Source organism: Macaca thibetana, chromosome 7 (assembly GCF_024542745.1).
Source record: "Macaca thibetana thibetana isolate TM-01 chromosome 7, ASM2454274v1, whole genome shotgun sequence".
Classification (NCBI taxonomy): Eukaryota; Metazoa; Chordata; class Mammalia; order Primates; family Cercopithecidae; genus Macaca; species Macaca thibetana.
Genome location: NC_065584.1, coordinates 78,191,339 through 78,209,598, shown reverse-complemented (window position 1 = coordinate 78,209,598; position 18,260 = coordinate 78,191,339). Strand labels below are relative to the sequence as shown.

Sequence of the window (18,260 nt, the reverse complement as noted above, 5' to 3'; positions counted from 1 at the left end):
AGGTGGCAGGATGACATATTTAAAATACCGAGGGGAAAAACATCTGTCAATGAATAATTTTATGCCCAGCAAAATTTTACTTCAAAAACAGAGGTGAAATAAAAACATTGCCAGTTATACAAAGACTGGGCATTTGTTGTTAGCAGACCTGCCTCAAAGAAATGCTAAAGAAAGATATTCAAGAAGAATAGAAATGACGCTCAATAGATAATACCTTTAATGTACATGAAAAAATAAAGAACAATGGAAAAGGTAAGTAAATGTAAAGGAAAAAATATTTTTCTCCTTTCTTCTCTTAACTGATTTAAAGAATAATTGCATAAAACAATATTACAAAGTGGTTTCAACACATACAACTGTAATATCTATGACAATAACATCACAAAGAAGAGTGGTGGGAATGGAGCTATACCGGAGCAAAGTTTGTGTATGTCACTGGAATTCAGTTAGCATTAATGTGAAGTAGTGATAAGTAAATATGCATATTATAATCCCTAGAGGAATCATCAAGAAAATAACTAAAACAAATCATAAAAATTCAACAAAGGAATTAAAATGTTACACTAAAAATATGTATCTAGCACAAAAGAGGCAGTTAAAGAGGAGCAGGGGAACAGAAAAGACAGGAGACATAAGGCAAATAAATGGCAAAAGGATTAATAGGCATTAATTATGCCTATTAATAATCAGGGATAATTAATTATTAATTAATTATTAAGGGAGGGGGCAGAGAGAACAATGCTTCAGGCAATGTGGAAAGATCAGAGATGAAAGAGTGTGCTACCTTTTGGCAATTAAAGGCAGCAGACCCTTCTCCATGGGCCTTAATGTGTCTTCAGATCAACTAGTATTTGGTGCCTTAAGATGGGCCTAACCAAAGGGTATGCAAAATTTACTTACTTTATGAAGGTCATCAAACTGAATATTGATTGGATAATGAATGAAGAGAGCAGGGGACAGATGGCTTTCTTATTTTAATCACTGTACTTATTATATACATTCAATGAAACAGCTGACCATATATTTCTCAAAATTGTCTCCATCAGAGTGGGTACTCACTAAACTCAATGATTATTTCTTCCTTAGGGATAATGGACATATAAAAAGCATCACTGATAAAAACATTTCTCTCAGGGCTGTCCCCTTGCTCAGGCCAAAAGCAAGAACCGTGGTAGTTTGCTCTAATGGTTCTGGATACATAGAGACTAGCAATTTTCATAGCAACTTGGGTGAGCTGACAATACTGTTGTTTGAGGAAATATTACCTCTGTGACAATAATAGAGAACACATCTTTCCTCAAATGAGTTTGTCACTTCTTTTACTTTTGTCATAATGATAAAAGATACCTTTTCTGCACCAAAAATGCTAATTTGCATCTTGTATTAAATATAAGCTACTCACCTGTCCATGTTATTTATTATAACATACCACGGATGTGAAGTGGGCAAACTTATTGCTGGTATTTAGTACAAAAGTGGTTGCTGATTTACTACAATTGGAGTCCTTGCAACTTCACTAATATTACTGGTGGTAGAAAGCAGCATGACTGTTAGTGGCCCACTTTTTCCCTTGACATTGGCAGTTCTTTTCTCATTCCTTTGCTTGATGACACTGCAGTATAGGTGGTGTCAGCATCATTGCCACACAGAGATTCTTTTTACATAGCTACTCTGAATGCAGCAGGAAAGGCCTGTTCACTACAAACTGCTGAAATAGTTTGTAAGGGTGCCCCCCAAAAGGCTAAAACCATGGTCTTGCCATAACATGTTCTACTGTTACCAACTTAATCCTTGAAAGTATTTCTTCTCTTGGTTTCTGTAATATTACTCCATTTCATTCTACCTCTGAAAATTCCTTTTCAATTCTCTTATTCTGACTGATCCTTCCATATCAATACTTCTCAGGTTTGTGCCCTAAGACCACTTTCCTATCATTATATTTATTTTCCCCCAGGGATGAGTCATTCCCATTAACATGTTGTGGGCTGTTGACCTTCAAATCCCTATCTTCAATTCCAGATTTCTTAAACCCCAGACTCATATCTAACTACTTTTAGAACATTTCAAACTTGGGTGTCCTATAGGAACTTCATATACAAATGTTAAAATGAGAACTCACTCCTTCTAAATCTCTAACTTCTGATTAATAGTTCCTTTCAGCTTAAACAATGCTGGTTTCCTGAGATTTACACAGAATAAATCCCAAACACCCAGAATAACACACAAGAGCCTCCAGATCAAGCTCATCACCCATTTCTACTGGATGGACTTCTTCAGTTCTTCCTTACCTTTATTCTTCTGTTATAAAGAGGTAGTTTTGTCTTTGTAACAGTCCTCTTTGGACCCTCATTTCTTCATTCATGCTGTTTTCTCCTACTTTCAGCCAGGTGTATTCCTATAATTTTTTCTAGTTCTGCTCAAACACATCATTCTGTTGCTTTCTTCCTCCATTATTAACTGTTCTCCATGATGCCTTATACCTTTACATCTCATTTTCTAAAAGCACCAACAATTTGTTTATTCAGGTCTATCTAATAAATTTATTTTGTGCAGGGACCATGTCTTATTCACATTTCAAAATCTTAGAATCTAGCAAAGAGTTGTGTAGAACAGATGCAAAATAATTTTTTGCTGCATGGATAATTGACTTCTGTGTGGTTTTATAATGTACAGTAATATTTTGTTACTCTTGCCAATCATCAAGGATTCTAGGATATTTTATACTATATGGATAATATTATCATAGTTTCTTTTCCTATAATCTTTTTAGAATCCCATATCAAGCAAGAAAAGTTATTGATTTCATTTTATATTGCAGCTGATGAAACATAGGCATATAAACTATATAAATTATAATTCAAACAATAAGCCTCTAATTTATATTATGCCCATTTGAAGAGGGAAGAAATTTATATGCTTCCACTCCTTTTCCATTTTCCTGAAATTGCTTAGAAAAGGTGTCATAGAAAAGGTGTCAGTTATATTCCTAGGTTGGCAAGACAGTTATTGTCTTACTGATTAACATTCTATTCTTTCAAGTTGATGGTACATGTATGTATGCTTGTGTATGCAAATTCACTTGTGCATGCGTGAGCACACGCACACACACAACCCTACCCCTGGAGAAAAGCAGATAAAGGAACTTTTAAATTTTTATACTTGTTAAAGTTCAATAAAAATACAAAACAGAGACTAATCACTGGAAAGATAATCTATTGTCCCCTCATTCCTCCAAGTGGAAAGAGTACAGTCTTAACATACTTATCTAATATATTCGAGTGTTTCACAACTCTTGTAACATTCTTCCAAACATTAATTACAGTTTTTTTTTTTCTGTTACATAGTATGCTATTCCCATCCTGCTACTAAGGAAAACAACCCACATTATTCACATTATATACCTAAAATCTGTTAGGTCCAATTAGTCTTCTCCAGGCTATAGAACTTCACTTGAGATGTCTTTCTGTTTATGGATTACTTTCTAGTCTTCATGCTTTTTTGGTTCACCTTAGAACCATCTTTAGATAATATGAAAAGAAATCAGATCTGATATTCTAATAAATCTCTAGCTTATATTGACTAAATCAGGAAGCTACATTAAGATGCTATTTGCAATATTCCAACTACTCAGAGTCATCCTACCTATCCCTCCAAGCACTCGGTTTGGCTTTGGTCACTTTTCGCTTTGAAAGCTTTCCTTTCTATTAGAAGTTAAACCACATGCAAGACAGGAAAGCTTCACTCCCCTTTGAAACATACGTTTACTGCTTCAGAGTACATAAAACTACATTCTAGACTATGAGTTTTTTTCCTGCTGTTTGAGCAGACACTTCTGCTCCTAGTTGGCCTGAAAACCCTAGTGTGAACTATGAATGAAAATAATTCAATCAGGTGGACACATATCTTGACAAGAATATTTTTTATTATTGAAAAATACACAAAGGTGAAAGGTTGCTGAGCAGCTGATTTTCCATAGTACAACAGAGTATTATAAGAAAGAGGGAAATGTATCTGTTATATATGGCAGTTTACATTTCTAAGGCATTTAGGCTTAAGAGCACTAAGTCTTGCACACCAAGGTGCATTGTCTTGAGTTTAAATATACTGAGGCACACGAGGCAGGCAAAGAATTCAAAACTATACATTAAAAACTTGTTCATGCATTTGTGTCTTAGGATTTTATTCCCTACCCTCCTCATTCATTTTTTTTCCACATGAGTTTTGGAGTTGTTCATAGAACACTGGAAATAATCGACTCTTCAAGAGTTTGTTTACAATGACAACACCAATGGGACAAACCTAACAGAACTACTTCACAGATACGTTCTGTCTCTTACCAAAATGAGGCTCCAGTAAGAAAAACACTGATTTGCAAAGGCACAGTGGAGACAGGTTTAATGCATTAAATATAACATGAATCATTCACAATAACAAGTTTCGTGTTTCAGGGAACTTTTGTTAATACAACACAGTTGGTCACACAAAATACAAATGCTTCTGTTGATTTGTCTTGGCAACTCAGATACATCAACAGTGCTAACAGTTTAACAGCTTTGTTCTCATCTGACAGAAAATAATGGCAGTTCTGCAAGGCAAATGTTAAACCTGACCGTATGTATTTATTAGTTCCACAGTGTTTTGACAGATTATAGAAGATGGAACTCAGAGGAAGCTGACACGCTCACCGAGGGCTTTCATTTCTGTTTCTTCAGTCTCAGGACTGTCACTGTGGCTAGCACTTGGATTGATCAGGTGTGTGGGGTACTGCAGCCCCTGCTCGCCTGCGTACTGCTCCCACCTCAGGTCATCGCTTTCATGGGTGATATAGCGCTCCCCGATTTTGCATTCCAGCTCTCGCAAATCTAACCAGGTCTGATAGTCCTGAAGAGGAAATTCCAAAATATTACCATAGAGAACATTATGACTCAACATGCTGTGTCATATGATGTCAGTTTCTGCAATCTATGAGTTACCCTTTTCTTTCCACTGTAACAGCGCTGAATCTTTCATCACGCATCCTCAAGCGACAGCGTCGGCACCAAAGCCATCCTATTTGCCTAACCTTTGCAAATACATACTGTTTATAGGATACCATGGATCAAAGAGTGGGCAATTAATGTCTGTAGTCAAGCAACCAGGAATGTCGGTATTCCTTTGAAATGTAATGCCTACAAATAATCCTTCAGTATTTCAGAGTATTAGTTTTCTAAACTTTAAATTCAATGTGAAAATAATAAATATTTACGTGAACAGAAGCACATGCATATACTTCGTATTTGCCATGCATTTGTTCCATACATAATAACCTAGCATTTAAAAATATAGCTTCTAAATGAGTACAGTGCATGACCAGATGGGCATCTATGTGTACATTTATCAGGATTACACATACAGATGCTTTTGAAATCTGGTCGTCTGAGGTCTGTTATGATCCTTGGTTTATTTATTTATATTTGGTTTTGCCTTTTGGTTTTGGGCTGTGTATGTGTATGTGTGCATGTATCTCCTCTATCAAATTATCCTGGTAGAGAAAAATGTTTAGAAACACTAAATTGTTATTAAATCCTATGAAGTTGCATGCATTTGAGCAAATAAATTGATATTAGAATAATCACACCTTAAAAATTATTGCAAAAGATTTCTAAATATCAAAATCCTATAAATATTTAGAAGCTCATTCAACTAAGAAAACTCAATGATTGTTGTTTACCTGTAGCCAAGGGTGGCTCAAGGTCTTATCCACACTGTAGCGCTTTCTCATTTTTACTTGCAGCAAATTGTTGATAAGATCAATGGCTGAAAAAAATTATCAGTAAAAATAGATGACAAATCTGTAACATATGCCTAATTCATTTATAGTTTATTTTACATCTGCTATTTCACACAGTTAAATGCAGCATAGTGACAAGGCACTAGAATAACAAAAAAATAATCCTCTTAAGAACACTAAAACCTTGGCCTTGGCCTTCATTTATTTTGGATACTAAAAAAAAAAAAAAAAAAAAAAAAAAAAAAGAAGTTAGAAGTAATTATGGAATAGTATGATATGAATTTCAATTGGTCTACTAACACTTTATTTCAGAAATTTTGTTTATATATACATCATTTAAACACGTCTTACAATATGGGCAGGATAAAACTAATATTCAAGATAAAGCATTTACTAATTTTGTGATAAAACATGCTGAATGTTTGAATACACACAGTGGTTCACACAGTATTGAATTAATGACAGACATCTGAACATCATATATGTATGGAAAAAATACATCATAACACGGGTAATATGGATCATATCTCATGATAAACTTGGAGCCTGAAAATCAACAACCCAAGAAGAAAACACTTTAATTGCTTTCACTTTGCTTTTGCTTTAAAAAATAACCAATGTATTGTAACTGTATCAGCCTTCATAGACTTTCTAGAGGAAGACAGGAAAGAAGTCTATTTAACAAGAAATGTTCTCTGAGGGGTTAGAACCACAGTCCTTCCGGCCTAGTACTCTACTTGTGATTGGGGGCGTCTGTGAGTGTAATTTACGAAGAAAAAGTAATAATCATCATTATCTAGTCTGAAAATCATCCTAGTTACCCACAGTATCACGCAATGGAGTTCTCACTCTCCTTTTCTGGACATTACATTTTCAGTATATGTCATTAATAGTTCATTATTTACTAAAGTCATTCCCTTACACTTCTCATTCTTGTAATAACTTCCATGTTTCTTTTTTTGAATTTTAGTATTTTCTTCCCAAAAAGAGCTTAGTGAAATCTGCCAACCTAATGGAAGCATTTGTATTTCAAAGAGTTAATTTTCACCCTTAACCTACCCTAGGCATTATGTCTGAAAGATGGCTCTTCCTACCAAAAATCTTAATCAAACAGGCAGCTGATAAACAAAAATGAAAATTAACTCCTCATCTTCCCCAATCACCAAGTCTTGAATAGGCAGCTTTGAATCCACTTTTCGGTGTGCATCAACCTGTATGGACCTGAAGATACAGACTGTCACATGAGACGAGAGGGACAAAGAATGCTTCCTTCAATCAGAATCCTTCCTAGTGTCAGGAAAAGAAAAGTGACTTCTACAGTCTTTTGGTAATTGAGAATCATATCTCTATGGTGCTACTACTCCAAGTATTTGCTTGCCCCGAAGGGCTGTAGAGTCAAATACCAAACAATTATTTGGAGAAACAAAATGCAACAACATACATTTAACTGTTGCCTATGCAACTAGGATACATGAGGAAATACAGTACTTAGTACATTTTCATATTCCAAGCATGTGTTCTCAGAGAGCTTTTGAACGTATAGTTCTCTCTGTGAACTGCGTATAGGGCATGTGCTTTAAAATATCCATTCACATGATTTACTCACTGGTGAGTAAAGTGCACCTTCCATTCTTGCTGCTGTGAAACCACACAGCAAAAATGGAGGCCAAGGAGTGAAGGGAGAGCTTATGTGCTATTGCAAGCATGCTGCAGCATTACACTGCCCCAGACACTGCAGGGAATACATTCATGATGTTAATTCACTCATTCTGTTCTGAATTCTATAATTAGAAAGGCAGGAGTACAGTAACTCAACAAAAGGTCTGGTTTGTGCCCAAACGGGCCCCAACAGTGAACCACACTGCATAATGGGGAGGGAAGTACTATCAGAGGGGAAACGAGAAGTGTCTGAAGGGAATGGAATAAGTGAAAATGAAAAAATTGTTCTGCTGAATGAAGCATACAATCATTAGTCTGACTACGCCACAGTACCCAACCCAAGTGACCTCAATAAGCACAACAAGGCAATGACAAGTACCTCCAAGAGAAAATGGTTAAGGATATAAGGAGAGAATTAGAGGAGATACGTGTGTGTACAAATAAATGTGTATGTGTGTATACATTATTTTGTGGCTTTTGGAAGCACACAACAGAAATAATGAACTATTAAATGTTAGCACCTGTAGCTAAATGTTGGGACCATGGTGTTAGTGAGAAAATAGGTCCGTCATTTGTAGATGAGAATTCTGTTCTACTTGTTACTTTTCTGGAACTCTTAAAACATCCTTTTTATTAATCAAGTTGTATACAATCCAGCATTAACTATACCATCCAAAATGCATTTTGCTAAACATTTTTGAACACAGTCTAGAGGTTTTTTTTCCTTCCAATATTCTCTTTACTGGCCATGTCTATATTGCTACAATATTCATGTAATAAAATTGTCTCACATTATGTATGTATAAATCATTCATTTAACTCTTCATTCACCAAATCTTCCTTAATTCTTGTTGGCAATTATTTATGAAATAAAAAGTTAATGATCAAGCCCTGGCCCTGAAAAGCTCACAATCTAGTTACAAAGGCACGTGCATGCCCCTCCCCAGACCACCGATTATATCATGACACAACACACCATTTTGAATATTTGACCTTTAATTAATATCCTACTCAAAGCAAAACAAAAAAAAAAGTGTTTTTATAACTTACTGTCATTAGTCCTATTTATGTTTTAGATGCAATGGAGAACTTTATTCTATATGACAATTCTTTACATCTTTGGAGATGGTGACGCATTCCCCTTCATCTCACCTCTATAGTTCCTTCAGATCTTTAGCCTCCTTAGTCCTCCTGTAACCTCGATTTTAATATTCACTAGCTTTACTCAATGTCCCTGTTAAAATTCAGTAATCATCACTGACCAACATTTTCCTCATTAATGGCCAATTTGATTTATACACAAATATATTATTCATATAGCTTAGGATTCAAGGGTTTTCATTCTTTTAAAAAAAATTACATTCATATTCTTATTTAGTCCTTATAACAACCCCCTGAAAGTAGTTATAATTTTAATCTCCATTTTATATAAAAGGAAAACCTGAAGCTTCAAAAGGCCATGTGACTTGGTTAAAGTCAGACAGCTCCTTGGCAATAGAGCTGAATTTGAAACCCGGGGGGAATGGACTTCAAAGCCTGTGCTCTTAAACACTACGGCAGACTGCAGCCATATTATACCATTAACGCATCATTGTAAGTGGATAACAATCTCAAAACTTAACTAATTTTTTTTGTTATTACAGTCATGATAAATTCTTAGTTATGTTTCCACCATACTTTTATGTGCTTGAATGCAAGGAGGTGTGTATATGTGTATGTGCATCTCTGAGACCATAGCTCTGAATGTGATGACACCCTTGTATCGTTAATTCTCCTAGCTTTCTGTCACGTCCACACCGAGTAAGCCCATCTGCTATGTATTAATATAATTATTAAAACGTTTTTCAGGATAAGGCTTAAACATAGGGCTTTCTGACTCTATCACAAAAACGCATTACCAACTGCCAGGCCTATTAATTATTCTCTGAGCAAGCCTTAAAAGCAGGCAATGCTTCCTCCTAGAAGTATTCCTATGTAGTTCATATTTACCATCTTCTCCAAAGGCTATTTCAGGCAATTTTTTTTTCCAAATGCTTTATCATTGAGACACATCGGTTCTTGGTAAGACTCATTCTACCAATCTGGTAATCCTACTTAAAAAAAAGTGCAGTCATTCTGGAATAATACATTTTAAGTAAATTAACACTGACAAATACTGACTTTCAGTCATTTCCTTCTAAGGGCCAAGATTTGCTTTCTAAATATTTGCAAATCATCTATTTAATCATTCATTAATTCTAGAATTTTGTCAAGGATAAATACTAAGCTTCTTGTTGAATAATTTCAGAATCCATTCTTTCCCCCTTTTAGAAATTCTACTTGTCTTAAATACCTTGGTATCTCTCTCATTTTGTCTATGATTTATTAAAAATTACCATGGCTCTAAGAGCACATCCGTTAGTTTCTTCAATATGCAGTGTGTCCAGCTCTGAACATTTACCCATCTCATAGCTGCTACTGAGTGCATTTTTGTGATACTTTCATTTCCCATAGGTGCCAGCTCCCAGCAGAGACTGTCATGTGTAATTTATCAAGGATAAAGACACTAAGACAAGGGAAAGGGGAAGCCAGTAGTAAAGGAGCAGTCAGTCTAGTAAAGCTGGAGAAGTCACAGCAGTCCCAGAAGAGAGCCAACAATGAGGGGAAAAAAGCCCAATGGGGGTCTGGAGTCCAGTGCCAAAACTAAAATCAAAATTCAGAATTTAGATCTAGAGTGAATGTAGTAGGACATGCCTTTGGAACTGCAGGAGAGTAGGGGAGAGGGACAATGGGAGTGACAGATACAAAACTGGGCCATTCTATCAATTCCTCTCAAAAACAAAGTAAAGGAGAAAGGGAACACGGTGTGGCTACGGGAGAGAGGGAAGTAAGGAGTGGAGCAGAATGAAATGTCATAATCTGGCACAGCTGCAGATTAGGATGCTGGTGCCCAAGTGGGGAAGGGTAGCGAAATGCTGAAACTCCAGTTACCTGTATCTCCACAAGGAGCTGGGTCCGTCAGGAATCTGGAGCCCTATGCAAAAGAGACACTTGGGGAAGAATGTCTCAGAAATTCTTGGTACCCTGTACCTCCTTCTATAAAAACAGCAACAGGACTATATCCAAACACCTAGGTTTCTTGGGGTAAGATGTACTGCAACACAGTGCGGTCTTTTGGTGGTTTCAGGCAATAAACAGATGACGTTTAAATAGCAGAGATGGAACAAGGGCCAAAGCAGTAGGGGAAATGAGAATCCTTTATTCTCTTGGGTTCCCTGTATCTTCTTCCCCTACTATTTTCTCAGTTTGAATACCCCCAACCTCCCACCACTTTGTTCCTGAAGGACCCAGGAGTAAAATAGGCAGTGGCTAGTTCATCATTCTTTTTGCAGTAAACATGACACCAACCTTTTTGAAGAGCAGTATAATTATTTTCTGATTATAACTGCTCATTTATTCTGGGGGGTGAGTCTTTCCAACATTATTCTGAGAATTTTACTATCTTTATTCATGCTTAAGCTCAATCCTCTCCTTCCATCTTTTTAATACCTTGTCTTATCTAAAGTTTCTTAAATAGCCACATCCGGGCATGTGGGAAGTCCTTTTTTTTACTCTTCTTATGGAAAAATTTTAAACAATTGTATGGTGTAAATTTCCATTTAAAAATTTTCTCCTCATGAGCAGAGTTTTGTGCTTTATAAAATGTCTCTAGCCATAGATTCACAATAATGTTCCCTACAAATTATAAAAAAAAAATACCTATTTTTTGAAATCTAATGTTTCTTTTGTGCTACAATAAATTTTTGGCTAACACAGTTACTCTCCTTCTAACTTCCTGTACAGCATTTTTTCTCCTTGCCCTATCAGTTTAGAGACAAAAATGTCAGGAAAGCAAAGAGAAAATTTTATCAAACATTCTCTTTTAGCAGAATGGGACTTTCAGCAGATATTAGGATAGCTGAAGTCTGTGTAGCCTATTTGCTAGGTGCACAAGGATACCTGAACAAAGACAAAATTAAATGGTATATGCAGGTGCAGAGGGCTTTATGTTTTAAGATGAAAAGCAGCATTCCATCAGAATATGATATAGATTCCATTTTTTTCTAACAATAACAACAAAATACAGAATTATATTTGAAGTTGCACAAACTATATTGCAGTCATTCTCCATTTCAAGGCAAATACCAGTGTGTGGACACAACAGGTTCTGTGTATGCAGAAGGTAGATTTGCAGGTGTCATTGTTGTGGCTAAACTGAAAGGCATCCAAAGCTTGCAGAAAACTCTACAAAAAAACTGTAACTGGACATGCTTAAATTCTTAATAGGTTCCCCAGGTCACACCTTTCAATCATGTTCCATTTCCCATTTTATTTTCTTTGATTATTTCAATACATGCCTATCTCCCCACACTCTCATCATTAGATTTTAGCTCCTTTAAGGTCACACAGATTGGGTACTCATTTTTTGCACATAAGTTTTACAAATATTTTAAGTAAAATATATTTAAACTACAATGCATTAGAAAAATGCTTGCTAGGTAGCATTTGGTAGACTGAATATATTAATTAGAAATTTAAATAGCCATTTTCTTAGCTCTAAATTTCAATACCCATATTGTATGCATATGGTTTGTATATTTTGGCTAAAAATATTTCTGGATGGTAGGGCATCAAAACTCTACAAAATACAACAGATCATAAGATCAGTGACTTCTTTTGGAAAATCAGAATGATGCTTAGAGTAACTGCCATGCAGATTATGTTTATTTTACAATGTGTATTTTTCAGGCAGGAAATCACCTGTGAAACCGCAAGGCTGATCTCTTTTGTCAAGACACAATACATTTTTCCCTGACTTCTCTCCATCCCAAATTATTCAGGTATCTTTTCAAAATAGAAACCAGATGAGAACAATCATTCTGGTGATAGAGCCATTGCCAATCAACCTTCAAGCTCCTTGCCTTTAGGCAAGTGTTTTCTTTTTCCCTTTCAATTCTGCCTCACTGCCTGTCACAGTGTAGTGCTTAGTACTTCTCTCCCTTTGGCTTGCTTCATGCTGATGGGAAGTTGTGTGTTTATTTTAAAAATCGTTTTGCAACCCTTCACATTCCAGCTCTCAACTCAGCATGCTGTTGCTCAGCAACACTAACTGGGACGCTCCTCTCAGGGACTGAAACCAGAGGCTGCCGGCAGCAAACAAGGCCACTGGAAATCATCATCTCACTCGCTCCGGAGTCAATTACTGGAATCCAATGAAGTGCAAGACCTTTAGAGACTCGAGTAGGCATCTTTCCTTTTTCAGTTCTTTCCTCTGTAGAAAGTTATTCTATCAATGGTTACTCCTTTGCTTTTCATCCAATTTCATTTCCTCCTGAAAACTGGGGATATGATCTTGGAAATCATAAATTGTTTAAACACAACCATACAGCAACCTCCAAACTGAAGCCCAATTGATTCAAACTTTAAAGAAGAAATCAAAATATATTTATATTATTCTGATCGTGTTCATATTGGACTTTGTTTCATTTTAATGAACTATGCATATGGTTTGCATAATTTGGCTAAAAATATTTCTGGATGGTAGGGCATTACAACCTTACAAAATATAACAGATCATAAGATCAGTGACTTCTTTTAGAAAATCGTAATGACGCTGACAGTAACTGCCATGCAGATTATGTTTATTTTACAATGTTTGTTTTAATGGACTGCACACTAAAATCCTTTGGGAAGTTTTATTTTTAAATACTGATACTCAAACCAAAGGTCAAGTGAAAATCTTTAGGAGAGGATATTGATATTTGTATCAGTATTTGTAGAAGTGCCTCAGGTGTGTGCAGCTAGAGTTGAGCATGACTGTGCTAAGTAGTGTTTCTCTGACTTTTACATACATATGAAAAATAGTTAAGAGATCTTAAACTGAAGATTCTGATTTGGTAGTTCTGAGGTGGGGTCTGATAGTCTGTATTTTAATGGCTACTAGGCAATCCGATATTGCTGGACTTTAGACCACATTTTGAGTAGCAAGGAACTAGAGGTATGAGAATATTGATAGTGGTTAAAAACTGGCTTAATATTGCCCAAAGGGCCCTTCAATAGATGGACATAAATATACAGAAAGCTATCTAATCACAGAGGTATCTGTCCTCAGCTCCATCTTGTTCAGTATCTGGAATGAAGAGATAGAAGGGTTTAAGCATAATTTCTGCTCAGAAGTTGCCAACACGAAGAGCAAACAAGTTGGATTACACAAATAATTTCCCAATAACTACAGACTGGAGCAATGGGTCATGCTAGTAAATAACTTAAAGGAGACAATTGAAACTATGTCCTCTATTTAGGTCCTTCTCTCTCAGTCTCCTCAAAAGGACTAAGTACAGAATTGGAAAATCTGGCTTATCAAGAATATATGTAAGAATGAATTCTGGGTTCTAAATCCACAGTAAACCCAGTATGAGTTTATTTATTATACCCAAATCAAATGTTATTTTATGTTGTGCTAACAGAAATGTGTACTTTGTAATGAGGGAAGTAGTAGTTTCACTTTACTCTCTCTGTTTCGCTCTTGTTGCCCAGGCTGGAGTGCAATGGCATCTTGGCTCACCGCAATCTCTGCCTCCAAGGTTCAAGCAATTCCCCTGCCTCAGCCTCCTGAGTAGCTGGGATTACAGGCAACACACCTGGCTAATTTTGTATTTTTAGTAGAGATGGGGTTTCTCCATGTTGATCAGGCTGGTCTTGAACTCCCGACCTCAGGCGATCCGCCCACCCCGTCCTCCCAAAGTGTTGTTATTAGAGGCGTGAGCCGCCATGCCTGGCCCACTTTACTCTTAATTAGACTCATCGACCCTTAAGTCAGATCAGTCCTGAGGTTTGACTATAAGAGAATGTAGATAAAGCAGAGAGTGCTTCTGCTACAGTGAACAGGAGGGTGAATATAAAAAACTAAGTTGTGCAGGAGAAGAGAAGGCTAGGGGAGACATGATGACTGCTTTCAAACCTCTGAGATGAATCTTTATTTGGAAAGGGTTTGGGTTTGTTCTATCAGTGTGTATACAATACATGAACATTTTGTTCATTGTTTTGGGGTCAGATTAAAAAGACACTGGGCTGCTCATGAAATTGTGTATTTTCCATCACTAGAACAATTTAATAATATTCTAGATAACTACTCAGTGGGTTGGCACTTGGGAGCAGTATAGGGGTTAGATAAGATTTTATTTTGAAGCATTATTCTTTGTTGTTATGGAAGAAAGCAAACTTACAGAATATTTAACCTTTGTTGATCCTCTATTCAGACATCTCCACACATACTCAGGTGTCATATATTTCAACTAAACTATGATGTACATTCAGAAGTGAAACTTTAACTTTGTAACTGAAATATACAGGAAGTATTTCTATTTTGAATGGCAAATAAGCAGCCAATTTTGAGCATTTACAATGCCAATGTGCTTGCTAAATCCTCTGAGCAGTTTCTCTCTATAAATATCATTTGTTAGAGAAAATCTCATTAACTGTATATTACTTGCTATCAAAATAAATGATTCTTTTCCTAATGGGACATGCTTTGCAGATATTACCTTATTTGGATTTTGAAATATGTATACATAGGTATATATGTAAAAAAATCACTCTACTGGTAGATATTTTTCAAAGCATTGTATGCCTTTGGCTCATAATTGTAAAGTTCCTACTAATTGTATAAAATTAATATTCTTTTATTAAAATTAAACATAATTAATTCCAGAATCTTGAGATTGTTTAGAATGTTAAACCCCATTGGAGGTTCTGACCTCCATAAGTCACTTTATCTTATCAATTCTGATTAAATTTCCTGGCAACCAGTCAGCATTTTTAAGCAGTTCACTGGCTAGTCTCCTCGCCTCTCCTCCATGCCGTTATGTCTGACAGTGTGTTAATATGTTGACAAATCAATCTATTCATAAATATTCAGCAGGCTCGCTGGATCTGCAAGGCTCATAAACTGTTACAAACACAGTTTAATTATTAAAATGACAATTGTCTTTCTTTTGTTTCTCGTACCATTGGATTTCTGGGTCTCATCTACCCGAGCCTTATTTTCAATGGGGTTATTTTTTTGTTTTGAACAATATGTTGTGAAAGAGGGACCTACAGCTGGTTCCTTTTCATGGCAAAGTGCTACTTCCAACTTAAGTGTTTAGCGTTCTGGAACACTGTTGGATTTTGAAAACATACCATGTGGTAATGGTGCTAGGCTTTTATTTAGCTTTGCTTTGTGTTTGTACTGGCTGTATTTTTCAATCTCCAATTTCTAGAGAAAAACACACTTGTGACCAATTTTATTTGAATTTACCAAGTTGAATGGCAAAAATATTTTAAATAAAATTAAGATGCCTTGATAAATTTAGTGGTATATTATGATAGCCATTCTATGCCTTGAGATACCATGTATTCTATATTCTATAGTTGAGGATTGAGACTAATTGGAAGAATAAATTATAGCTGTGCTTATCAGGAAAAAGAAGCATAAATACTACCATGGAGGTTGCCAGAGCACACCAGTGGAAGGAACTTGCGTCGCTGTTTGCATCATCACAATCTGATAATTCTGCCTTTAGTGCACTAAAGGCACTAAAGGCAGAATTATCACATTATGATGCACTAAAGGCATTTCCTATGCCTTTGCATTAAACCTAAAGTGTGTGTGTGTGTGTGTCACCAAATGTCAAGGCTTCCTGTCTGGTCTCAATTCCTGAGAATACCGACTAACCATGTGACTCTGAAGCTGAGCAGAAACAACTCAGCAGGTGACTCGGGAATAGGTGCTTCTTCAGACTTCACCTGAGAACACAGAAAATGATCTTTTGTCTGCAGGGGTCAGGGGCTCATTGTGAGACAATTTCCGAGGCTGCCTCTGTGTTGATTACTGCCTGCTTGCCTCTCTAATGGCATATAAAGGAATATCATAACTCAGAAGGAAAAAAATAGCAACTTCTCTGGGAATCTTCATGGTCCATTACTAACATTCCTCAAATTTACTGTGTATCTCTAATTGAACACATCAATTCAATTTGATAATGGAAATGTACTATGACTCTAACAAATGCTTTCCAATCCATCACTACAGGTCTGTCATCATTTTCCTAGTGAAATGACTTGCACTGAAGCAAATTATATCTCACTTGACCAACTATACAATTCATATCGCTTGGTTATCTGTGTCATTTCTTTTCCTCTAAGAATAAACTCTGTGGAAAACAACAGCTATATAATCAAGTCAGCTGTAGGGAAAAATCATTTACGATGTGTGTTAAAATTCTGAGCAAATAAAGGAATGTAGGAAGACAGAATTCATTTGACCTTCACACTTGACTATTCTTCTTTGTGTGGACATGATAGTTGAGTGACTGAAGATTGCATCTTTCTTCAACTGCTCAGTCACACTGCAGCGATTACAGAAAAAGAACTGTAATACTACAGCTCCTGAGTGAATATTTACATATAAATTATTATACATTATTTATTTCAAATTTTAGACACCTTTTAGACCATGCATGGAAGAATTAGAATTCTACAAAAGGTTGTACTCTATTTACTCCATTTATCTTTCACGCCATGACCTTTTATTAGTTTTTTAATGAAAGTTATTGTATGCACCTGATAAAGGATCTAAATCAGTAAGACATGTACAAAAGCAAAAACAAAAACAAAAACAAAAAACTCTTATATCTCATTATTGGACCTGCTTTCTAGAGACTACCTATTTTAAATATTTAAAATTCTTCTTCTAATTAGCTCCATACCTCTAAATAATAAATGCAGTATCTTCTATACTTGTTTCATTGACCCTAAACTAGTGCTGCTCAAAGTGATCTAGGAATCAGTGCTGGTCTGAATTGTTTGTAATCAATCAATGATGAGATAAGTATATAAAGTGAGACTATGTCTTTGGAAATTTTTATAGCTATTTAACATTGCTGTCACATTTTAAATACATTTTACAAAGTACTGGTCCATATGTTTAGAAATTGAAATAAAACTGGTCTTTATCACAGATAGTTTGAGAAGAACCACTTTGAAAAAGTGTGATTTCTTTCCATCACAGATGAATAATTTCATTCCAGTTTTTCCTATCTTATTGTTTTCCTCTTTCTCCCAAATAATTTAGATATGTTAAATTATAGTAGTGGCCACCTTTGTAACTTAGAATCGTGCCTGGCACACAGTATGGAGGATATTAGATAATCTATGTGATAGTTACTAAAAACTTTAAGCTTTGATGGTTAAATTTTATGTTAAATGATACAGATAAACACACATAACACCACTCATTTACTTTGGCAGAATCCCATCATGAACTCGGTGGATGTGAGAGCTCTTACGGCTCTCTTCACTTCTTTGTTCTCCTTTTTCCTGGTGTTGTAGAAGTTTCATTATTCATATTCTTTTGCATAATTATAGTTAACTCAGACATGCTTGGCTTACAGGTCACATAAAACAAAATAAATAAGCAATATGTAGAGTAAGTTATATATAACTATTAACTGATAAATTCTAGGTTATAACCCTTACCTCCTATAGCCTGTAACCCCAAATCTTTAAACCTATACCCAAAGGAGAATTTAAGTATTAAAGAGATTCTCTTTTCCTACATTCCTTTATTCCACTTATTTATTTACTTTTTGAGACAGAGTCTGGCTCTGTTGCCCAAGCTGGAGTGCAGAGGCACTTGCACCCTCTACCTCCTGGGTTCAAGTGATTCTCCTGCCTCAGCCTATCAAGTAGCTGGGACTACAGGTGCGCGCCACCACGCCTGCCTAATTTCTGTTATTTTCAGTAGAGATGGGGTTTTCATGTTGGCCAGGCT

At 35.9% G+C, this 18,260-nt stretch overlaps 1 protein-coding gene across 4 annotated transcripts in view; it reads right to left on the bottom strand.

Annotated features, from left to right (window-relative positions):
- Nucleotides 1–3,904: 3,904 nt before the first annotated feature.
- Nucleotides 3,905–18,260, bottom strand: part of PRKD1 (protein kinase D1) — a 372,587-nt gene continuing 358,231 nt past the window's right edge. For all 4 annotated transcript variants that reach the window (XM_050798342.1, XM_050798343.1, XM_050798345.1 and 1 more), the window contains 2 exons: nucleotides 5,711–5,796; nucleotides 3,905–4,881 (listed from right to left, as the gene is read on the bottom strand). In XM_050798342.1, coding sequence (XP_050654299.1) covers nucleotides 4,663–4,881; nucleotides 5,711–5,796 — 305 coding nt within the window. In that variant the 3' untranslated portion in view covers nucleotides 3,905–4,662. The remainder of the gene's footprint in view (nucleotides 4,882–5,710; nucleotides 5,797–18,260) is intronic.